Source organism: Macaca thibetana, chromosome 20 (assembly GCF_024542745.1).
Source record: "Macaca thibetana thibetana isolate TM-01 chromosome 20, ASM2454274v1, whole genome shotgun sequence".
NCBI lineage: Eukaryota > Metazoa > Chordata > Mammalia > Primates > Cercopithecidae > Macaca > Macaca thibetana.
In genome coordinates, this window is record NC_065597.1 from 20,988,124 (window position 1) to 21,013,130 (window position 25,007).

Below are 25,007 nucleotides of genomic sequence, written 5' to 3' on the forward strand. Positions count from 1 at the left end.
TTATGTTCTATTCACGAGCGCCTATTGAGCTGTGTACCACACACTCTTCCTCCTTCTTGGGAAAGAGCAGAACCAAACCTCCTGTGTAAGGTGTTACGTGGATACTGACATGAGGCAGGTGCCTGCTCTTCAAGAGCCCATGGACCAATGGGAGGGTAGAGATACAGAAAAAGTTTTTACAACAATGATTCTCAACTGGAGGTGCTTTTGCCTCCCTAAGGGACATCTGGCAATGCCTGGAAGCATTTTTGTTTGTCACAACGGGGTAGCGCTACTGACATCGAGTGAGCAGAGGCCAAGGACGCTGATGAACATCCTCCAGTGCGCCCAGGACAGCCCCCACAACAAAGAGTTATCTGGGCCAAAATGCCAATAGCTACTAGATTGAGGAACTCTTCAAGAGAGAATGGGGTCAGGCGTGGTGGCTTACACCTGTAATCCCAGCACTTCGGGAGGCCAGGCGGGAAGATCACTTGAGGTCAGGAGTTCAAGACCACCCTGGCCAATATGATGAAACCCTGTCTCCACTAAAAACACAAAAATTAGCCAGGTGTGGTGGCACTCGTCTGGAACCCCAGCTACTCGGGAGGCTGAGATGGGAGAATCACTTGAACCTGGGAAGTGGAGGTTGCAGTGAGCTCAGATCGCACCACTATATTCCAGCCTGGTTGACAGAGGCTCCATCTCCCCCCGCCCCCCCCCAAAAAAAAAGGAGAAAGAGAAAGAGAGAATTTCTGTTCTCTCTCTGTAATGACCCAGGGACAAGCAAGATGCATATAGATCTGGCTCATTAGACCATAAACTGGTCTAATAAAAGGAAATAAGCCATTCCTGGTCCTGCAATACTATACGCAGCATCCTACATCCTTCATTCCTCTCTCTCCCCTCTTCGCTCTCCATTGCTTCCAACCCACTGTCTCATATCCAGCAACAGTGCATCAAGCCTGTAGTTGCTTGGGGCTGGGTCTGAAGCCTAGTTTCTCTGTATTCCACTGTTTAACCTTAGGCAAAAACAATGGATAAGACCTATTTGATAGCACAATGGGGTGACTATAGTCAACAGTAATTTGTACATTTTAAAATAACTAAAAGAGTATAATTGGATTGTTTGCAACACAAAGAGATAATTCCTGAGGGCATGGATACCCCATTCTTCATGTGATTATTATCTATTGCATGCCTGTATCAAAACATTTCACGTACCCTATAAATAGGTATACCTACCATGTACCCACAAAGATTAAAAATTTTAAAAATTTTTAATTAAAAAGAAAAAATAACCTTGAACAAGCCATTAACCTTCCCGAACTTCATTCTCATCTTGACTCTCCTCCTCAAGCAACAGAGACTCAGGAAGAAAAGGGGGCCTATTTTTATGTACCCCTGATTGACAGCCTGACAAACTCCCACTTACCTCACTGGGATGATGCAATGAAATGAGGTCATGCATATGAGGTGCTTTGCTCAGTGACAGCACCTGGTAAGCACTTGTCATATGTCAGCTGCCGCAATGATCATGAGCAATGGCCTCCACCACGCCATAGATTTACCACCTCCGCCTTGTCCTTTACGTTTACCCGATTTGAGGTTCATCTCTTTCCTTGAGACTTATCTTCTCCCATTACAACCTATGGGCATCTGGTCACTCTCATATTACTATGTTCTTAGGTCCAGAGCCTATAGCTTGCCCCTCCTATCCTTCCTCTCTAAGTGGGAGGATCCAATATATACCCCCCTTTAGACAAAGTGGGGGAGAACCAGCTTTTGATAAGAACACTTTGGTTGGCAATGCTTACACAAATAGAATCACTCTTTTATTATATACTTTATACTTTAGTCTGTTCCACTTTATACTTTAGTCTGTTCCCAGACTCTTTATCCCAGTCTTGGACTCTGTCTCCGTTGGCCGACTCTAATTTTGCAGCCTAGGAACCCTAGCATTTGTCTAGACAACAGTTATATATGGATTATAGAGTCAACGTATCTCAATTTCCTCAGGTACTAAAAATACCACCTATTCCTGCAAACCATCCCTTTTTCTCCAAGCCTAAGAAATGATCACCTCTGACTTCTATGAAAGTAATTGTGCATTTTGCCATTGAAAATAAAGGCAAAAATCACAATTCCTTTGTACCAACTTAATAAATGGTGCTTTCCCAAATGCTATTAGGTCTGGCTGTCATTCCTTTCAAAGATAGCTCGCCACTTGGGAACTTTCAAGGCTTTGAAGGGTCTTTGGACTCCTTATATTTTTAGCCCTTTTCCATGAATTCTCACGTTTGACAATTCTCGGTGAAAACTTTCAGACATTATGGAATGACACAGTTACCAATCTGTGAGTAAATAAAACCAGTGTGACCTGGAAGCAAGGTAATTACATCGTTAGTAAAGAACTAGAGTCCTCCATGCAGAAATATAGTATCTTTCTCCCTGAGTTGAAGGTTTTGCTGAAAGATTCAAAGCCAAAAAAAAGTTTAAAATATATTTTTTAGCTGGGCGCAGCAGCTCACGCTTATAACCCCAGCACGTTGGGCGGCCAAGGCAGGTGGATCACAAGGTCAAGAGATCGAGACCATCCAGGCCAACATGGTGAAACCCCATCTCTACTAAAAATACACAAGTTAGCTGGGTGTGGTGGCATGTGCCTGTAATCCCAGCTACTCGGAAGGCTGAGGCAGGAGAATCACTTGAACCTGGGAGGCAGAGGTTGCAGTGAGCTAAGATCAGGCCACTGCAGTCCAGCCTGGTGGACAGAGCGAGACTGTCTCAAAAAAAAAAAAAATGTGTGTATATATATATACATATATATTTTTTATATATATATAAGTTCTACCATTCTCATGTGGAATTTCAGGAGTGGTGGGAGCTCAGATTGTTACTTTAACTGCTCATTCTCTTAATAGAGCAATATTTCCTTGGGTTATTAATGCATTTATTTTTGAGACAGGGGTTTGTTCTGTCACCCAGCCTTGAGTACAATGGCGCGCTCTCAGCTCACTGCAATCTCTGCTCACCAGGCTCAAGCGATTCTCCTTCGTCTGCCTTCCAAGTAGCTGGGACTACAGGCATGTGCTGCCAGGCCTGGCTAATTTTTTTATCTTTTGTAGAGATGAGGGTTTGCCATATTGGCCAGGCTGGCCTCCAACTCCTGGGCTCAAGTCATCAACCTGCCCGGCCTCCAGGTTGATTACAGGCTGGAATTACAGGCATGAGCCACCATGCCTGGCCTTCTTGGGTTATTTATATGTCCCTCTGTTTGGCTGAGTGACCAACTTCTACTCAAGTTACTTCCTCTCAACAGTTTCCTCTGGTTTTCATCCTTCTCCCATACCAAATAAATTGCTTCCTCTTCTGTGCCCATCGCAATTCAAGCATCTCTCTTATACACTGTGCAACAGATATTTTTCTGCAGGTCTTTGAGAGGCTGAGCATCTCCAGAAGAGAAAGTGCCTCACATGTATTTTATCCTCTTCCCCAGGTCTCACTCCCGTGTTGGAATCAGCATCCCCTGAGTGTCCACTTCAATTCTATTCAACCACCCAAATCCAGCACCATGGAGCGTTGTTAACTAAGACAAACACTGGAGGGAATTCACCTAATTTTTTTTTTTATCTTTAGTTCAAAATACAGTAAGACAAGAATATATAGTTTGGTTTCGTTATGAGTCAGATTTCTGCAGAACATTCTGGCTCTTGGTTCAATGTTTAATTCATATGAACCCCTTATGACCATGATGTATCAATACCATCCAAGGATGCAGGACAAAAGGAACAGTCGCGCCATCCAAATTACACTGCCTTGCTTTTTGCTTTCTCTTCTTCTCCCTGGAAGAACATTCTGTCTCTTGTAAGCCAGTGTTCCTACTAATAGCCCCTTTAAAAATCCTCTTGGAGAATCACATTAGTTATCCTGCTGCCAAGTAGGTACTTCCCTTATAATAGCTGGTTGAATGTTTCCTTGCAGGACCAAGACTATGATTAGTCAAGAGAGACACTTAGGGTATAAAATGTAAGGCAATGCTCACGTTCAGGTGATGATCCTGCACTTGTGCGAGTCAGAGAATGGACACCTCCTTATATTTTGCATCCCAGTCACCTTTGCCCCACCCTAGTCTATGCCCTGCATTATTGCAAAGACCCAATATGCAGCTGGTCTAAAAAGGAGTCGAGTGTTTGAATCCTTTCTCTATCCTTCCAGTGGATTAATTCATGGTTCCTGAGATTCTACTTTTTCCAGTCACTCTTCCATTGGGTCAAAATCTTGGGGCTCACGCACTTTAGACTCCAGAAGCTACTTGGCAGAGGCCAGAAATTCCAGATCTCAAGCCTACTTGCAATGAATGTGTTACATTTAAACACCCACTTTGTATTTTAGATAATCATCAATCCCTCCCAAAGATGGATATTGTTGATATGAGGAATATCTCACCGATGACTTTGGTAGATGTGCTTCTTAATTATAGTATTAATCATTTCTTTGTTTTCAAAGCTTTTAATTTATCATCTAACAGGCATAGTGATCCATGGAATTACCCCTCTTGATTTTTTCCCCTTTTTTACATGGCTATGCTTATTATTATTCACAGCACAAGCCAAGTGCTATGGTTATTAAGTAGTGTCATTTGTACCCTAATGACTTTGTGCCTTTCACACTACTGAAAAGGAAGTTGGCTATTATGAAGCACTAAATGAAACCCCAAACAAAGATTGATGATTGTTAACCCTCATGGCCCAAGTGTGAAGGAACTAACCACTCAGGTAGGTGAGGGGAGATAGAAGGAGGTTCAAGATCTGCAACCACTTTCGTGGAAACTCTTTGGAATGTAGTAACCAAAGTCCCCAAATACTTTCCAGAATTTTGCCCCACCTTGACTTTTGCTCTTTTGTCCCCAAGGCCATTGGCTTTTTTCAATCTCTCCTGTCACATTCTACTTCCTCTGCTTGGAATGGTCTTCTCCCTATCCTCTTGTCATATCTAAATCTCATCCATCCTTTAAATCCCAGCTCAATTATCACTTCTTCAGAGAAGCACTCCCTGATCTTTGCAACCAAATCCCCACCCACATCCTCATAACACCATCTTACCAAGTGGTAATGTTACATTTGTTTGAGTCATTCTTTGATGAAACCCATGGTCCCATGAAACTGTAAAAGCCTCACCAGCTCAGGGGGTCTTGTACGGGTTTGGCTTGCTTGCCGTTGTCTTTGCAGGACTTAACAGTTAGTACACACTCAGTGTATTCGTTGAATAAAAAAGCTTGGAGCCAAATATATCAGTCAGTGCCCTGGCAGGAAGCAAGCAGCACATTTAGCTGGGGTTCTAAAGGTATCAGAGTTAAGGAAACCAACTCAACATGAATGTTGAGGTGCCCAGAAACAAGTCATAGTAGGAAGGTATTACCCACCCTGGGCCTGAAGGGGCATGAGGAAGGAAAGGCATTACCAGATTGCAGAGAGAAAGCCAGGACCTTGTAGGACCTGTAGTTGTGAGGAGGCATAGCTACTTCCAGAGACCCATCACAAGGCAGGAATGAAGGGGGAAATATTTTCATTCTCCTTCCTCCTGTTTTCTGATCTACCAGGATCTCTCATTGGCCAAAGTCAACTGGAAGCCACGGGACAAGGAGTCTGGTAGATACAGTCCATGGGGGAATGAACAGAGGCCAGAGAATGGATGAGGGGAGGAACCCCCTAATGATAACCAAGACCCTAAGGTTGCAGCCAATGAGCCCTCCTCAGCCCTGATTGAGGCTTCCAGCCACCCCACCTCTCCTAATTTCATTGCAGACAGAAATGACTGTAACTACTGCCCAGAAATGACTGACTACTGTTCCTCTGCTTGCATGGGGTGAGCCAATTAAATTTTCCCCATGGGTCATGCACTGAGTCTTGAACACCAGCTGACTTCTTTGAGAGCACGAACCGATGGCATGAGTTCAGCTCCAGTGGGTTGCAATCCACTGGGGTTAAATAAACAAATCAGGAATTCTGCATTAATGAGTCTAGCTACACAGAGTGAAATATTTTTAAATAAATTTTTCTGAGAGCATCTATCAGGATGCTGCAGCCTCTGTGCTGCTGTCTTTAACCTTGAGAGAAACAACTGGGGCAGTTTTCAAAAAGGATGGGCTTGAGGAACAAGTGTCTTTGTTGGCTGCACGTCTATTCACAGAGAAGCAAAAAAGTTGGAGACAGAAGTTCCAGGCTGTCACCAAGGGGGGTTCTTCTCGGTGCACTGTGATCTAGCTCCTGCCCACTCCACTTTGCTGAGTCAGTCCTCTCTAAATCACCATGACCTGGGTTCAAGGACCTCCTGCCAGTTTTTCTCCTTCCTCCCTCGGATCTGTTCACCTTCTTGTTCCCTCACCTTGCCCTACTCCTGGCTCCCAGTTCCTTGGGCCTGTTCCAATCTCTGATCTACCTTTCAGAGATGGAGGTGGGAGAAGAAACCATTGTTCTCCAAGGTTTCCATGGCCCTCTTCTTATCGGGGACTGGATCAGTCTGTGACTCACAACATCCAGGCATTTCCTGCCATTTTCCCCTGGCTGCCCAGCCAGGATCTCAAACACAACACTAGACATGAATGCAGCTGCTTCTCCTTGGAAAGGAAACCAGGTCTAATGGGAAAGCCTGGGCTTGGCCCCCTCTCCTCTGACCTTACTCCCAGCTCCTGCACTGTCAGCTGTGTGACCTTAGGTGAAACACTTAGCATCTCAGAACCTAAGGTTTATTGTTCCAAATCAAAGCTCAGCAAAGATGGGAATGCTATACTGATGTGAATACTGTCATCATTTTTGTCATTGTCATCATTCCATTGTGACAAATCCCTCACTGGGTGCCCCATTCTGACTAGCGTCTAGAGCATCATAGTCCTTCTGATCAGCTGTGAGTCATCTCTAATTCTTTCTCTCCTCAGTCTCCGTCATACCCACATCCTCATTTCCAGAACCTGCCAGTCATGCCACATCATCACTGTGTCCTGTAGCCAAACCCACCCCTCACATCTGCAGGGCCCTGGGCAAGAGTGCAAATGGAGGATCCCAGCCCGTGGTCAGCCCCCTTCTGTCTCCACCCCAGTGTCCCACCTACACCACCAGAAGGGGTCCTGTCCACGTAGTGGGAAAAAGTCCCCATTTGGTCTTGGGGCCATTTGAGATTAGAATTCTGCAAGGCCAGGAACTCAAAGCATGGTCTAGAAGTATATGTGTTGGGGGAGACCGTTTGCTTTGCATGGCTGTCTCTTTGGCTCCAACCAAAGGGAGCCATAGGTAGAGGTGCAGACATAGGTAGGGGTGCAGGCAGAGGAAGGCCAGGGTAGGCCCCTCTAAGTAGGGACCAGGTCTCAGAATAGAACCTCTCCTCTGGACTTGGGAGTCAGAAAGGACCCAGTTGGAGTCTACCTTTTATTAGGTGGCTTTGAGTATACTGTAGGCAGGACCATCCTATAAATAAAGGAATAGGCCACGAGGCCAAGGCAGGAGGACGGCTTCAATCCAGAAGTTCAAGACCAGCCTGGGCAACATAGCGAGACCTTGTCTCTACTTAAAAAAAAAAAGAAAAGAAAAGAAAAGAAAGAAACAGAAAAAGAAAAAATAGCTAGGCATGGTGGCTCATGCCTGTAGTCTCAGCTACTTGGGAGGCTGAGACAGGAGGATTGCTTAAGCCTGGGAGGCAGAGGCTGCAGTGGGTTGTGATCATGCCACTGCATTCCAGCTTGGACAACAGATAATGATCCTGCCTCAAACACAAAACAAGAAAGAAACAATCTTAGGGTTCTGGGTGAGGAAGACATGGATGGCTTTCAGAAATCCAGTAGAGGGCACTGGATCCCCAAGTTTTCTCCTAAAGCAGCTTCTAGTGGACCCAGTAACAGTGTCAGATGCTTAACAGACATTGGCCCTCAACCTTCACGGCAGTTCTATTAGGTGGGTGAGAACCCGGGCCAGACAGAATACTATCATGCAAACATGCCCACATCCTCATCCCCAGAACCCGCATATCTGGTACCTCACATGGGACAACGGACTTTGCAGATGAGATTAAGTTAAGGATTAGGTGTTGGGGAGATCCTCCTGGGTCTTTCAAAGAGGGAGGCAGGAGGAGAGTGAGAGTCAGAGAGATTTGAAGGTCTACCCTGCTGGCTTTGAAGATGGTCGGAGGGACCTGCAAGCAAAGAAATGCAAGGGCTTCTTCTAAAGATGGGAAAGTCAAAGAAATGAATTCTTCCCTGGAAACAAATGCAGGAAGGAATGCAGCCCTGCCGGAGCCTTGATGTTAACCCTGTAAAACCCATTTCAAACTTTTGACCTCCAGAACGGTAAGATAATAAATTTGTGCCTGAAGTCACTGTTGGTGGTCATCTGTTATGGTAATAACAGGAAACTGATATAAAACCTTACTTCCACTTTGTAGAAAATAAAGGGGGGAAAAAACCCACAGTGTCACAGAGAGGCTGGGGGAACTGCCCGAAGTCACACTGTCAGAGAACGCAGGAGCCTGGATCCCTCCGGAGACTGCCATTGCTCCACAGTACAGGCTGGTGTCCTCACAGGAAAGGCATATGCATTTGGCAAATAAGGGAATATTGGGGAAATCATGGAAAAGTGATATTCACTTCTCTGTGACACTTCCCAGCACAGAAATGATTTGAAGCAATCAGAGACGAGCTCTCTCACTAGCAAAGAGGAAGTCTTCGCAATATGTGAAGACCGTCAGAGCAAAACCAAGAGTCTTACAAAAGGGCCTTCAGTGGTGCAAATAGTGACTGGTTAGAGACTTCAAGATCTGCCACGCTCTCCGCTTCCAGATCCCAGTGTCAGGCCTCTGAGCCCAAGCCAAGCCATCGCATCCCCTGGGACTTGCACACATACACCCAGATGGCCTGAAGTAACTGAAGAATCACAAAAGAAATGCAAATACCCTGCTTCGCCTTAACCGATGACATCCCACCACAAAAGAAGTGAAAATGGCCGGTCCTTGCCTTAAGCAATGATATTATCTTGTGAAATTCCTTTTCCTGGCTCATCCTGGCTCAAAAATCTGCCCCACTGAGCACCTTGTGACCCCCACTCCTGCCCACCAGAGAACCCCCTTTTTACTGTAATTTTCCTTTACCTACCCAAATCCTATAAAACGGCCCCACCCTTATCTCCCTTCACTGACTCTCTTTTCAGACTCAGCCCACCTGCACCCAGGTGAAATAAACAGCCATGTTGCTCACACAAAGCCTGTTTGGTGGTCTCTTCACGCGGACTCGCATGACACCCAGGATCCGTCCGCTGCTTTCCTCTCCACCCGCCCTTGTATTTTTCTCCACCACTCTGGCCTCCTCTTAGGGAATCCCACGTGGGATTTAGATCCACCTGGAGCCAAAGTACACACTGCTTCCCTCCCTGAATCTCTATTGCTCAGCTCTTTCCATGGCTCACTCTTTTCTGCTTTTCAGGTCTCACCCATCACCTTGTTAAATCCACCTATATTAGTGTCCTGTAAGCTGCTGTCACAAATGACCACAAATATAGTGGCTTAAATAACATTAAAGTATTATCTGACAGTTCTGAAAGCCCAAAAGTCAAGGTGTCAGCAGGGCTGGGCTTCATTCCTCATGGAGGCTCTAGGGCAGAATTTATTTCCTTCCCTTCTTTAGCTTCTAGAGGCCACGTGTGTTTTTCTTGCCTTCTGGTCCCTCCAGCAAGGGCATCACTCCAGACTCCGCTTCTCTTGTCCCACCACCTGCTCTCTGACCCAAACCCTCCTGCCTCCCCCTCCTGCAAGAATCACTGTGGTTCCATGGGGCCCCCAGATAATCCAGGATAATCCCCCATCTCAGATTTTTAGCTTAACCACTTCTACAAAGTCCTTTTGCCATGTCAGGTAACAAACATACCCTCATGTTCTGGACAGTAGGAAATGGATGCCTTGGGAGTGTGAGGTTATTCTGTCTGCTGTCCCCAGGGATCTTGTTTAAGTGGCTCACTCTCCCTCCACCCCTCACCATGTATTCTCCATTGTGGAACACTGCTCACTCCCTTTGCACTTTTTTTTTTTTTTTTTTTTTTTTTTTTTAAGATGGAGTTTCGCCCTTTTTGTCCAGGCTGGAGTGAAATGACGTAATCTCACCTCACCACAACCTCCGTCTCCCCAGTTCAAGTGATTCTCCTCCCTCAGCCTCCTCAGTAGCTGGGATTACAGGCATGCACCACCACGCCCGGCTAATTTTGTATTTTTAATAGAGACGGGGTTTCTTCACGTTGGTCAGACTGGTGAACTCCCGACCTCAGGTGATCCACCCGCCAGGACCTCCCAAAGTGCTGGGTGAGCCACCCCACCCAGCTGTAGCACTTTTTTTTAATGATTATAAGCCTATTTAATAAGGGAAAATATGATTCCCCCAGGACAAACGGAGAACATCTGTTTCACCCAGTTCCTGGCCCAGGACTTTGGTTCTGTTGAATGAATGAATGAATGAATGAATGAATGAATGAATGAATGGCTAGTATAGCTATTATCATTCACATAAGAAAGATGAGATGCAGAGAGAGGAAGCCACTTGTTGGAATGGTATTACCAACTCAAAGCAAAACCAGGATTCAGTCCTGGAATGTTCCCACTGCCTCCTGCCACCATCCACTTGGGATGCTGTCAAAGTGGCCTCCCAGACACCAGAAGTGTCAGAGAAAGTCCATATGTCCTCTGAGCTTAGAATGTTGACATCCTGAGGTGCTTGAATGACATGACTCAGATTTCCTCCCTCCAGCTCTGTTGGACATGGCCTGAGTAAATCCAGAATCACGGCCGTGGAAAATCCAGCTGCTGAGACCAGATCTGGCCAGCCATGCCGCTGGCAGTGGTGTCCCAGACTGGGTGTGGGACCATAGTCCTGATTATGAACAGACTCCGTTGGGCCACCCAGGCTGCACTGAGCAGGCCTCCAAGAGATAGCTGCCCAGGCCAGGGGTTCTAAGTTGTACGGTAGGCAGGACAAAGACCTCTAGGTGAGGCTCAGCCACATGGCATCTCACATTCTCCACATATCCACTTTTTCATTCATTCATTCATACTGGAAGCTATTGTGTGACAGATGTCCTTTTGCTCTATGGACTCTGAGGTAGACACCACTGTCCTGCCCATATACAGCTGAAATCCCCAATATGGTAGCTGTGAGCCATGGGAGGCCAATGAGGACTTCAAGTGTGATTCATCTGAATGGAGATTTACTCTCAGTAGAAAATACACCCTAGATTCCAAACAGTCCCCCCCGCAAAAAGTGTAAATTATTACTTTATTATATTGAGTATATATTGAAATAACATGTTGGATATATTTGCTTAAATATCTTAAAATTAATTTCATCAGTTTCTTTTTACATTTCTTGACTTGGTTAATTAGAAAAATTTTAGCCACATTTGTAGTTTGCTTTATATTTCTTTTAGATGGCACTGTTCTATTGATTTGCAATGGAGAGGAGAGGCAGATATGTAACTTACAAGGCTGGGGTAGGGTTGACATTACTAGCCAGCTAGGTGTGAAGGGAGAAGTGCTTGGGCAAGACTGTGAGGTTGGGGGTGGAGGGCAAATGCTTAGAAGAGCTCACATCCAAGTCAACAGCTGCAAGACAAATCCAAGGTAGCTCAGGGACCAGGGCACTCCAGGAAAGGACCCAGGATATAGAGAGACAGTGCAGAGAGCCCAGTGAACTTCAGATGCATTGTAAGTGGTGGGCATGAGGGTGCGTTAAGAGGTGAAGAAAAGCAATAAAGCCAGAAAAGGCAACAGTTACCAGCTCCAGAAACATGTAGTCCAGAGGTGTTCAGCAGAATTATGTGAGCCACACGCAAAGTTTTAAATTTTCTAGTTTCTAGCCATATTTTCAAAACTATAAAAAACTAATTTTAATCATTGTTATTTCAACACGTAATAAATGTCAACAATTCTTACTGAGATAGTTTGGATTTTTTATGATGATTAAGTCTGTGAAGTCTGGCGTGAATTTTTTTTTTTTTTTTTTTTTTTTTTGAGACGGAGTCTCGCTCTGTTGCCCAGGCTGGGGTGCAGTGGCCGGATCTCAGCTCACCGCAAGCTCCGCCTCCCGGGTTCACGCCATTCTCCTGCCTCAGCCTCCCCAGTAGCTGAGACTACAGGCGCCCGCCACCTTGGCGTGAATTTTACACTGACAGCACATGGCGATTTTTACTAGCCAAATTTCAAATGCTCACTTGCCACATAGACTAGTGGCTATAGTATTAGGCAATGCAGGTCTACTAGACGGTTCTTTTGAATACAGTGGGGAAGGGTTTTAAACAGAAGAGTACTTTAGGGGAAAAAAACACCTCTGACAGTCCCACTGGAGAAGACAAGTCTCCCACGTGCTACCGAGCTTTCTGGAGCCTATCAGCTCTATCTTTTGGGCACGGTCACCCATGCCAGGGTACTTCCACTTATAAATGGTAATTTGGGAGTAATGTCTGTTTTGTGCAGACTTTGCTTTGTCAAGGTGTTGAGAGCAGTGTGGGGTGTTGACAACAGAGGAAGGGGAAGCTGCCCTCTCAAATCCTCCATGGTTCTCACCACCTTTCAGATGGGCACCAGAGGCAAGAACCTTGGATTTTGTAATCATTGGGTTTTGCATCTGTGAAACTGTGGTGCTTAACTCAGCGTATCATCCGGTTTCTCCTCGTGAAACTGATGCAGACACTTCTAAGAGGCTTGGTGTGTGTGGATAAAAGGAAGCAACTTATGCAAAGGGCCTCATATGGTGACCTAAGAAAGAATTAATCAGGAACAGTATCATTTCTTTCCTTCAGCATTGTCATCAGAAAGGGTCTTTTCCATCTCCAAGAGCATAGAGGATAGAAATGCAAACAGCGTGACTAGGGGGTCAGGCTACTGAAATGGCCTCTTGGAAATACTGCTAATCCTTTATCCATCCTTTCCATAAGGGACTTCAAGGAGTCAGTTCATTTCAGAAGAAATATCCAAAAAGCATGCAGATTAGAGGCAGCCCTGCAGGGAGCTTTTTCTCCTGGCATCACAATAAGCTTTAACTGGTGAGAAAACAGCTTTTCAGTTTCTCTGGGCTCTGTCTTATTGGAGAAGCAGCTTAAAAGTTGTTCCTAGTCTCCAAGGAGTTTTCAGATGCTAATAACTTGCCAGAGTGAAAAATAACTGAATGCTGGGGAGCCATGACGTGAGACATTGCCTACCTCGTTCCTCTGCCTTTGAGAGTCAAATGAAGCAGTACAGACCGGGCAGAAGTGGGAAAGAGCTTTGGGGTCTGGCAGCCCTGAGTGTCAACCACAATTCTGTCACAATTAACTATATAATCTTCGGATAAATTGCTTCTATTTTTGAGCATCAGGGTACATATCTGTAAAACGGGGATATGTGTTGAAAGGTAAGAATTATGTACGTAAGATAAGAATATATTATCTATTATTGCATTTAATCTCCCCACCCCTACCCGCCCCCAACAAACTTAGAGTCACTTATGGTCTCCCAGTTTCTGTGAGTGGGGAATCTGGGCACGGCTTAGTTGGTCCTTTGACTCTCACAAGGCTGTAATCAGGAAAGGGGTCCAGACCCCAAGACAAGGCCTTGGGTCTCACTCAGGAAAGAATTGAGGGCGAATTCACAGTGCAAAGCAAAAACAAATTTAAGAAAGTCAAGTGGTGAAACGATAGCTATGCCACAGAGTACGGCGTTCCAGAAAGTAAGAGGAACAACATGTTCACCCTGGGTACAATGCTTGTTTAAATGTAGGATAAAAAAGAGCATGGGCCGGGCGCGGTGAGTCACGCCTGTAATCCCAGCACTTTGGGAGGCTGAGGCGGGTGGATCACAAGGTCCGGAGATCGAGACCAGCCTGGCTAACACGGTGAAACCCTGTCTCTACTAAAAATACAAAAAATTAGCCGGGCGTGGTAGCGGCGCCTGTAGTCCCAGCTACTCGAGAGGTTGAGGAGGGAGAATGGCGTGAACCCAGGAGGCAAAGCTTGAAGTGAGCTGAGTTCGTGGCACTGCACTCCAGCCTGGGCAACAGAGTGAGACTGCATCTCAAAAAAAAAAAAAAAAAAAAGAGCATGGGGGACATGTGCTCTGCTACAAGGGTTTGTGATAAAGGATTTTCTTAATTACTGTATTTTCCAAGAATCAATATTATTTTTTTCTTTTTTTTAGATAGTTTCGCTCTGTTGCCTAGGCTGCAGCACAGTGGTGCAATTTCAGGTCACTGCAACCTCTACCTCCCGGGTTCAAGCAATTCTGCCTCAGCCCCTCAAGTAGCTGGGATTACAGGCACCCACCACCACGCCCAGCTAATTTTTGTATTTTTAGTAGAGATGGGGTTTCCCCATGTTGGCCAGGCTGGTCTCGAACTCCTGACCTCAAGTGATTGGCCCGCCCTGGCCTCCCAAAGTGCTGGGATTACAAGCGTGAGCCACTGTGCCCGATATTATCTTTTTTTTTTTTGAGACGGAGTCTCGCTCTGTCGCCCAGGCTGGAGTGCAGTGGCCGGATCTCAGCTCACTGCAAGCTCCGCCTCCCGGGTTTACACCATTCTCCTGCCTCAGCCTCCCGAGTAGCTGGGACTACAGGCGCCCGCCACCTCGCCCGGCTAGTTTTTTGTATTTTTTTAGTAGAGACGGGGTTTCACCGTGTTAGCCTGGATGGTCTCGATCTCCTGACCTCGTGATCCGCCCGTCTCAGCCTCCCAAAGTGCTGGGATTACAGGCTTGAGCCACCGCGCCCGGCCGATATTATCTTTAAAGTAAAATTAGTAATGCTTCTGTTCTCAAGATATCAAGATATCGTTATCAGGACACTAAAGTTAACAAGTATCCATTTCTTCTACATGTTTTATCATATATCCATAGCCCTTTCTAGTTATTTTAGTATATGTGTGTTTTTATGGAGATAGAGATTAAAATATTTTAAATATGCATGTCAGTTCTCATTTAGCAATATTACAACATTTAATTCTGCTGTATAGTCTTTGTAATTAGCTGCATATATCTTTATATTCTTTAACAGTCACATATCATTTCCTTTCAGTAGATAAATGTGAGTCATTGTTTACTCAACCATCCCCTTAACTCTGAGACATATAAGTTGCTTCAATGTTTTGCCATAAAAAGCAATACTGTAATTGAGTATCTTTTGTGTAATAAGTTTTTTTCCCCATAATTTAAATTATGTCTTTAGGATAAATTTTCAGAAAAGCAATTAGAATACAAACATTTTAATAGCTGTGTCAAGTTGTTATTCCAAATGTGTAGAAGGCTTTGGTTTTCATACAAGCAAACACTGCTCTATCAATCAGCCACAGGGTGAGTTCCTCAGAGGCAGGCACTGTATCTTACTTTTTGTTTAACCATAGCACCTAGGCTAGAAGCAACATTTAATGAATATTTTTGGACTGAATGAACACAAATTTTAAATGTTTGAGACTTCAGGAAAAATTTAGGCTAGATCTATTCTAAACAATTATTTTTCTTAATCAAGAGATGTGGCATTTCCACGCAGATTTCACTGAGATGTGGAGCATGGGCCTGTACCAAGCACCAAGCTCCATTATGCCCTTTCCGGATTTCATTTAACTCTCATGCCTTCCTCCCCGACCCCACCCCTGAACAGTTGGAATTCCACGTGGCAGCCGAATGAGAGGCTCAAAATGCAAATGGGATTCTGCCACAACCTTGCTGTTTCAGAGGGTCCCAGGAGACAGCTGTGGGCCTGGCAAGCCCCCAACATTTGAAAACAAACAGGAGGCCCTCTTTTCTGGGGAGAATACTATAATGCTGAGGGGAAACTCCACTTGGAGACAGCATTTCCTCCCAGTAACCAGAATCGTGAGAATTTTTCTGAGTGCAGTTCAGCCTTGACTAATGGGTCAATTTAGCCCAACTGTGAGTCACAGTTAAATAACATTGAAGTAAGCAGGGCACAAATGACCTTCAGAAAATATCTTTATTGGTCAACATGTAATCTGACTAATGCACCCTGCCACCGTGCAGCATGTAACTCTGAGAACTCCAGAGAACCTTCCTCCCACCCTTTTAAGAAATGTTCATCGACTTATTTCAAGAGCTGTCACCCTCATTTTTTCGACCCAGAGGATGTTTGCACAAGATCGGTGTGTGTGAATGGAGCAACCAGAATGAAGTTGCACCCCAACGTCCAACATCACCCTCTTAGCCACTAAGCTTGAGCCGCAGCGCCCTCTGGTGGTCACTTGACAGTTTGAGTTTTCCAGGCCCCTTTTATAACTGGGCAACATCTCACCTAACCAGCACCTCTGTTTCTCGCCTTGTCTGGCAGGTGAAGGAGGCCATGCAGCGGATTCATGACCGAGGGAACATTGGCAAGTTAATTCTGGATGTAGAAAAGACCCCAACTCCACTGGTGAGTGAAAAGCAGAGGAGTCTGTTCAGTTCCACGTAAGAGAGCACCATGGGTCAATCAGGTGCAGACACAGGTGGGGTAGAAGGAAGTACAGGTAGCTTGTGGGCTAGTGGAGGAGACCAGGGGTAATCAAATGATTTCACACATGAGGGATTCATGACAAACTGAGATGAATGCTGAAAAGGAAAGGCCAATGCTTCAGTGAGAGCATATCAAAAGCAATCTGAAGGCATAGGCAGGAACGCATAGCAACAACAGACCAGTCTATTACAGCTGCTAGCTCTTGGGGGAAATACCTGGAAAATTTCAGTAATTTCACATTCATGTTCCTAACGGAATGATGCCAGCTGCTTCCGAGATGCTCCCTGATGGTTCCCCTGATTTTTTTTCTTTCAGAGAGAGACAGAGAGAGTTCTCAGTCTGTCACCTAGGCTGGAGTGCAATGGTGCGATCTCGGCTTACTGCAAGCTCCGCCTCCGGGTTCACACCATTCTCCCACCTCAGCCTCCCAAATATCTGGGACTACAGGCGCGTGCCACCACGCCCGGCTAATTTTTTTTAGTAGAGACAGGGTTTCACCGTGTTGACCAGGATGGTATCGATCTCCTGACCTCATGATCCACCTGCCTCGGCCTCCCAAAGTGCTGGGATTACAGGCGTGAGCCACCGCGCCCAGCCTGGAGTGTGTATTTTTGAAAGTATTTCCTTGACTTGTAACCATAATGTAATTTGGGTATGACGGTCATTTCATTCAAAGAAGGACAACTTCAACATTGTAGAACGCCCTCTTGTTAAGTGACTTATACAATAGGGATATAGCTTATTAAATACTTACTAAGTTCTAGGGCTGTTCAAAGCAGATGAGAGGGTAAGGTTAGGGAGGGGAGGGAGTGACTTGGATCCTGAGTCTCCTGTACACCTGTTTGTAGTCTTTAAACATATGACCAAGCCTATTTCAGTCCCATTTGTAGAAGGCAGACAGGCTCTAGGGCCATCCTGGAAGCTTATTGCTTTCAAGCAAAATAGTTGGCACCAGTTTCCCACCCCGGGATGCTCCTGTGTCTATCACACATGAGTTGCTGCCAAGTCCTTAGGCTGATAGGAAGGCCTGTCTTATGGAGTAAGGATTCTTAGCATAACAGAGGCGGAAAAACCCACCTTTCAGGGTAAAAGCACAGGATCTGCCTGTGCCACATACAATGTCATTGTCCTTGTTTCTGAACCTCCTGAAGGCTTCTTTTTTGAGATGGATTCTCTGTCATCCAGGCTTGAGGGCAATGGCATGATCTCGGTTCACTGCAACCTCCGCCTCCCAGGTTTAAGCGATCCTCCCACCTAAGCCTCCCAAGTAGCTGGAATTACAGTAGTAGCTGGAATTACAGGCACATGCCACCACACTCAGCTAATTTTTTTATTTTTATTTTTAGTAGAGGCAGGGTTTCACCAAGTTGGCCAGGCTGGTCTCGGACCCCTAACCCCAAGTGACACACCTGCCTTGGCCTCCCAAAGAGCTGGGATTACAGGCATGAGACACCGTACCTGGCCCTCCTGAAGGCTTTTATCCCTGAGACCTAAAGAAACAAAAAGACAGTAGAGAGTGGGTATTCGGAGCAACCATGTGGTGGAAAAGAGGCCACGGCCTGTCTAGACGGAGAAGCAGACTTGAAGGAAAGGGAGCATGTCGTCAGGTTAAACAGAAGACATGGAGACGCAGGAGGGATCCAGTGAGGTCATTTTAGGGCTAGCACCTGACGGAAGAGGAAACAAGTCAAGCTCCAGGCCCCGCAGGACGGGTCGCCGTCTACTCGGCAGGTGTTGGAGGAGGGGGATGAGGCGCCTGCAGAGGTGCTTTCTCCTACTGGAATGACCACATTTTGTTGTTGTTGTTGTTGTTGTTAAGACAGAGCCTCATTCTGTCACCCAGGCGGGAGTGCACTGGTGTGATCTCGGCTCACTGCAACCTTCACCTCCCGGGTTCAAGTGATTCTCATGCCGCAGGCTCCAGAGTAGCTGGGATTACAGGTGCACACCACACCACGCCCGGCTAATTTTTGTATTTTTAGTAGAGACTGGGTTTCACCATGTTGGCCAGGTTGGTCTTGAAATCCCGACCTCAGGTGATCTGCCCGCCTCGGCCTCCCAAAGTGCTGGGATTACAGGCATGAGCCATGGCGCCCAGCCATGACCACTGTCAGCCCTCACTCAGCCCCAAATCTGCCCAGCCAGCACACTGCAGGAGATGCACTGCTCCTCTAGAATAGTCTGGGCTGTAAGGCATATCGGCAGCACCCAGGCAGGGGAAGTCGATTGCTCTTGGCAGCTCCGGAAGTGAATTTCCTGGGAAGCACTAAGAGTGGAGCCTCTCCTGTGCAGAGCCTCCTCTTGATGAGGCTGGACCAAAGCAAAAGTCACAACTCATCCTATGATGTGTCATGAAGTCAGAGCAGAGGCAGAACTGCTGCCTCCAGACCCCACAGTACCAGAGGGCAGCCCTGCCCCAGTCCTGGCCATCAGACCAGTGCCCCAGAGAACAGGGGTGGCCTTTCCTGAAGGCAACTGACCTCTGCTGCCTTTACGGCTTCTGTCGTCACATCACCTCAGGGTCTCCCTTTCCACTGCTGCAGAACGGAACTAACAATAATTACTACTATTGCTACTATTTCATAGAGTCGTAGAGAAGATTAAAAGAACCAGTGTCTGTGAGCCAACTGGCATATTGGTGATGACTATGGATTATAATATACACTACTAAAGGACAGCTTAGTTGGTTAGTTCTTCATTATCCTAAAGCACTTGTTGCATACATACCTACTTGTAGGGAAGAAAACTGCAGAGACCTGGTCCTCCCCTGTGGTATCTATGGTTCGGCAGGGGCGGATAGACATTGGTCAATGAGCCATTCATATAAATGGGACATTGCAACTCTTGATCAGTGCTACAAAGAAGAGGTATTTGGGCCATGAAAGCTCATAATATGGAGATTGTTCCAGTTAGGGAATTCTGCAAAGGCTTACCTTGAGGAAGTAGGATGAGCCCTAAAGGAAATGTAGGGATGAACTGTGCAGAGGGGGTGGAGGAATGACATTCCAGGGAGAAGGCACTGCACACGGCGTGGCCAAGGGGGGAAGCCCAGCTTCAGGTGAGACAACATGGGGTGGGCTGAGATTCAGGGGCCAAATTCCTGTTTGTCAGAATAGGCCGTGACGCAGCCAGGGACTCATTTGGGAGATCTGGGGTCCAACCTAGATATCAGGAGCTAAGAACAGAAAAGAAATCTGAGGCACACACAGCTCACATAGGGGGATGTTAATGGACATTGGTTCTGAGCCTCTCTCGTGTGCTCAGCCGTTTGCTAGACTCTTCAGATACATTGCTCCATCTTCTTTCACCTGGTTCTTGTAACAACTTTATAAGGTAGGTGGATTTATCGCCACTGTCATGATGGAGGAAATGAAGGCCCAGAGGGGTATTCATAACTATGCCAGGTACCAGTGGTTAACAAAAGAAAAAGAACCAAGCAAAATCCCCGTCTTCCCAGAAACTATATTCCAATGGGGGAACAGAGACCAAAAAGCAGATCAGTACACCTTTGTTCCGGTTGTTGTATCTGTTCTTCCTAAGTGACAGCATCAAGACTTCAACTCTGGGGGTCTGTGCAGCTGACGCTGTCATTATCCCTCCCTTCTCCCCTTGGCGCTCAGGTCCCCTGCACTCCAGCACCTGCCCCTCTCTGCCTGAGAGCTAACTTTTGTCACCAGAGCATGCTTGAGTTTTGCACAGAACCTGCATGGGGTGCAGGGAGATAACTCACCTCCCCTGAGAGCAGTCCCTAGCTATAAAGTGATTTCCTCCTCCCTCAGAAGGGGCAGCGCTAAGATGTGCCCCCCAGGGTCTCTCAGAGGTCCCCAGCAGGACTGAGTCCCACTACCCACACAGGAGCTGACTTACTAACATCCTCTGCATTGGATTCTTCCCCTTTTCAGTCTCATTTCTTCACTCCCCTGCTAGTGCTTCGTGGGATCATCTCCCAATTCCGGATACTGGCATTCAAATCCTTATCTCAGCACCATCTCTTGGGGTCCCCAACATATGACAGCTAATCCTGCACTGCCTTCCAGGGAAACAAGCAACCGTAGCTCCTAGCCCCCAAGTCCTCCCATGGGACTGTGTCAGATGCTCAGAGATGATGGATCCGGGTTGCATAGCTCTCAGTAACATCCTCTTTTGAATTGCAGATGGCCAATGACAGCACAGAGACCAGTGAAGCAGGGGAAGAGGAGGAGGACCACGAGGGAGACAGCGAGAACAAGGAGCGGATGCCCTTTATCCAGTAACCCAGGACCCAGTGGGAGAATGTGAAGGATGGTTTGGAAGACGAGGACCCGGCTGAGAAAACTCTTCTGTGCCCCAGTGAACAAATGCTGTAGTCCAGTGCGTGTCGTGTTTGTCTGCAGTCAGCTGAGCTACAAAGCTGTTGATCACTGTTTTTTGAAATTAAGTGCCAATCCCATGCCATGCAGTATTATGCCCCTCTTCTATCTCTGTATTACACACTCCCCTCTCCCCTGTATCAAAACCATCTACCTGTGGGTTCTTCTTGACAGTTCTAGAACAGCCTTGCAAATACAAGCCCCAGGCCCAATGCCTAAGAGACCAGACATGGGCAAAGACAAGTTTGGATGGAAAGGTGTTATCATAGAGCCCTGGTTCAGCTCCTAGAATTCTTCAGGCCAATGACACTTCTTTGCTGCTGATGACCCATGCCTCTGATGAGAACACTTGCTAATTTGGCCAGCAGAAAGAGAGTAGGCTGGATGTTTTCACAAGCTCACAAATTTAGAAACTCTCTTAGTAGTACTTTTTCCTGTCTCCATTTAAGAGACGACTATGATCAAAAGTTTGAGCCATTTTCTTCTACCCCTTCAGTGTTTGACCCTTTCACTGGCTCTTATCCATAAACAGAGGGAGGCAGGTATGGATTTTTCACAGAAGACAATGGGTCAGTGTCATGAGTTTGAGGACCTGCTGTGAAGATTTATCCTCCAAAACACATCTCATGAGCAGGATTCTTCCTGCTCCATATCTTTAATTTTAAGAAAACACCACATACGAGATGCATTCAGAAGTCATTCTTGAGCATTGCTGGTGTTTGCACACTTGCCACCTGCATTACCAATTCTGTAAACTTGAATTTCTGGGGGAAAGTGACCACGTTGACCATGCATGAATTTCCCAAAGAGTTCCCTTGCGGACCATAGGTGGAAAAGTCAAGGAGCATCTCCTATCCCGGCCAAAGCAGGTCCCAACATGTAACAAACTCTAGTGATATAACAGGTTTATATTCAGCATCTGATGCCAGATGTACAGTTCCTCCCCTCCCATATATAAACCGCTGGTGTAGAATCTGCTTCACCCCTGCTGTTGGGAAACCAAGGAACAAGCCACCTGCTCACACACCTTGTTCAATTTTTCAGCTCCTAAGAACCCCACCCCCATGTCATTTGACTGCACTTGAGAGGTGAATATAGTTACCCTCGAGAAAGAGAAGGATCTCAATGTCTCCCCCTAAGGGTGCCCCTCACTCCCTCTTTCCAGTCCTTTTGGCTAAAATGGTTAACTGTCACTCACAGACCAATCTGGAAATCCCAGGAGCTCACGGGATTAGTACCCCAAGTTTGTGTTCTGAAAAACAACAGAGGGCTTTTTACGTTGCCCAGTTTCTCCACCAACAAGCCTTAGGGTGGACCCAACCCTTTCCCCAAGTGGTAGGAACGAATGCATCTTATCAATTACCTGATTTCCAAAGTCCTTTTGTAGCAAATGTCACCTCATTCGTGTTCTTTTTTCCTATCCTAAGCTTAGGATGATGAGTTATGTATGCCAAATATTTATCTGAAGAGTTTCTCCCCATTGTGAATGTGTATGTAAAATATGAAGACAAGAAAGGGTGCCGTCATCTGAGGAACCAAGGGATGAGAGTATCCCAAAAGAGGACACCAACATCATTCTTTTCTTCCTACTCCAGGACCCACCACTATTCCAGTTCTGGGCCATTTAGAGAGATAATGGGGCGTTTATTCCCCTATTACCTTTGCTAAGTGCTATATTATTGGCTGTTTCTCCCGTAACCATGCTGAAAAGGGGGTCTTAGGGAGAACTGTCATCCGAGTGGCATTCCTAGTAAGTTGGGCAGAAATGACATTTTCCACAGCTGAAGGAGTGAAGAACCACTGGCCATATTAGAGCTCTCCTTCCCTAGGGGCGTGGGAACTCAGCTACGTTCAGAATTCACGTGGCCTTTGTTATGACCAGAGGAGAGGCATAAAAAAGGTACTCCCCACCCCACCCCCAAATCTGGGTATGGTTTTGTTTTAACTAGCAAAGTTACTCCAGTAATCACAAATTATGCCAGATGGTTAAAGAAAACCCTTTCAGAGTACAGAATGAGAAAACTCGAGTTTGACCAGTAAGACTAATTTCTGCCGTGAAGAACCGGGGGACGCACGTTCATTGTTTAATGTACTCTCATTTTAAGCACCTTCTTTCCTGTCTCTTGCTTGTTTTTTCTGAGGGAAGTGTAAAGAATGTCTCAGTCTGCCTTAAAGGAACTGTGAAGGCTTCTCTGTAATTTAAGCTTGAAGTGAACTGAAACATTGTCTAACGTCTTCGTGGCTTTAGAGCTTTTGTTATATTGTGCCTACAAAGCAAATTATGTTTACATAAAAATATAAATAAAGTATTCAGCATAGCAAAACCTCGCCTGACATCTGCTATTCCACATAAATCAATGCTGGATAAGCAATTGCACTAATTTTTTTTTTTTTTTTTTTTGGAGACAGAGTCTCGCTCTATGGCCCAGGCTGGAGTGCAGTGGCGTGATCTTGGCTCACTGCAAGCTCTGCCTCCCAGGTTCACACTATTCTCCTACCTCAGCCTCCCGAGTAGCCGGGACTACAGGCACCCCCCACCATGCCTGGCTAATTTTTTGCATTTTTAGTAGAGAAGGGGTTTCACCGTGTTAGCCAGGATGGTCTCAAACTCCTGACCTCGTGATCCACCCATTTCGGCCTCCCAAAGTGCAGGGATTACAAGCGTGAGCCACCGCGCCCGGCTGCAGTTGCACTATTAAATATGCAATGTATGTGGAACTCAAACAGGAAAAGTTAAAAACCTAATGGGAGCATGTCCACGTGAGAAACTAAAGACCACACGGAGAAAATAGGGGTTAGGAAGAGAAAAGCCTTTAAAACCATGTTCAGGTTCCCTCAAGCTAGGAAGTAAAACCATGAGGTAAAAAATATATATATATATTGAAAACATCATATGGGCCAGGCACAGTGGCTCACACCTGTAGTCCCAGCACTTCGGGAAGCTGACGCCAGTGGATCACCTGAGGTCAGGAGTTTGATAAAGCCTGGCCAACATGGTGAAACCTCATCTCTGCTAAAGATACACAAAGTAGCTGAGTATGGTGGTATTTGCCTGTAATCCCAGCTACTCAGAAGCCTGAGGCAAGAGAATCACTTGAACCCGAAAGACAGAGGTTGCCATGAGTTGAGATCACATCACCGCACTCCAGCCTGGGTGACAGAACAAGACTCTGTCTCAAAAACAAAACAAAACCAAAAGAACTATCATATGATCATGATGACAGTGATGATACAGGTAACGATAACAGAATAACAATAGGCCGGGTGCGGTGGCTCACGCCTATAATCCCAGCACTTTGGGAGGCCAAGGTGGGCGGATCACGAGGTCAAGAGATTGAGACCATCCTGGCTAACATGGTGAAAACCCGTTTCTATTAAAAATACCAAAAATTATCCGGGCATGGTGGCGGGTGCCTGTAGTCCTGGCTACTAGGGAGACTGAGGCAGGAGAATGGCGTGAACCCAGGAGGCGGAGCTTGCAGTGAGCAGAGATCATGCCACTGTACTCCAGCCTGGGCGACAGAGTGAGACTCCATCTCAAAAAAAACAAACAAAAAAAAAAAAAAAAAAAAAAAAAACAGGATAGCATAACAATAATGCCCAACGTTTATAAGGCGACCTACTATATGTGGCTAAAAACTGTCCACATATTAATTCACATGCCTTTCCCACAGCCCTAAGAGGTAAGGTCTATCATTATGTCCACGTACAGGTGACAAGATTGAAACACAGGGAGTCTCTGCCCTTTCCCAAGATAACATGCTACTAAGTGAAAGCTGGAACTCACCAATTTCCAGCCACAGTTTTGCCGCCAGAATTCATGCTCTTAACCACCTGATCATGCTACCTTGAACCTTAAATAAGCGGAAAATATAATGCGTTTCAAATGAGCGATCCCTTGTTCACTTGAAACCCATTAGGGGTTCGGTTTTCTCTGATTTCAAGGATATGTTTGTAAATTTGTCTTGCTTGGTAGCAAATAATATGCATGTCCAGAAGCATATTTACCTTTCTAGCCTTCCACACAAGTGTTTGGTGACATACTGATTTTGAAACTCACATGTCTCATCAACAGTTTTCATTTTCATGATCTAAAATCCTCAGGGTTACCAAAGAGATACAAAAAAGTAAATATCCACCAGTAGGGTTTCACAAAAGAGGAATTTATGGCTGGGGAGG

General features: G+C 45.9%; 1 protein-coding gene across 1 annotated transcript in view; it reads left to right on the plus strand.

The window, feature by feature from the left end:
* VAT1L (vesicle amine transport 1 like) overlaps positions 1–23,156 on the plus strand; it is a 188,589-nt gene extending 165,433 nt beyond the window's left edge. Inside the window, exons 8-9 of the mRNA XM_050773214.1 lie at positions 16,315–16,398; positions 20,634–23,156. Coding sequence (XP_050629171.1) covers positions 16,315–16,398; positions 20,634–20,732 — 183 coding nt within the window. The 3' untranslated portion in view covers positions 20,733–23,156. The remainder of the gene's footprint in view (positions 1–16,314; positions 16,399–20,633) is intronic.
* The last annotated feature ends 1,851 nt before the right edge of the window (positions 23,157–25,007 follow it).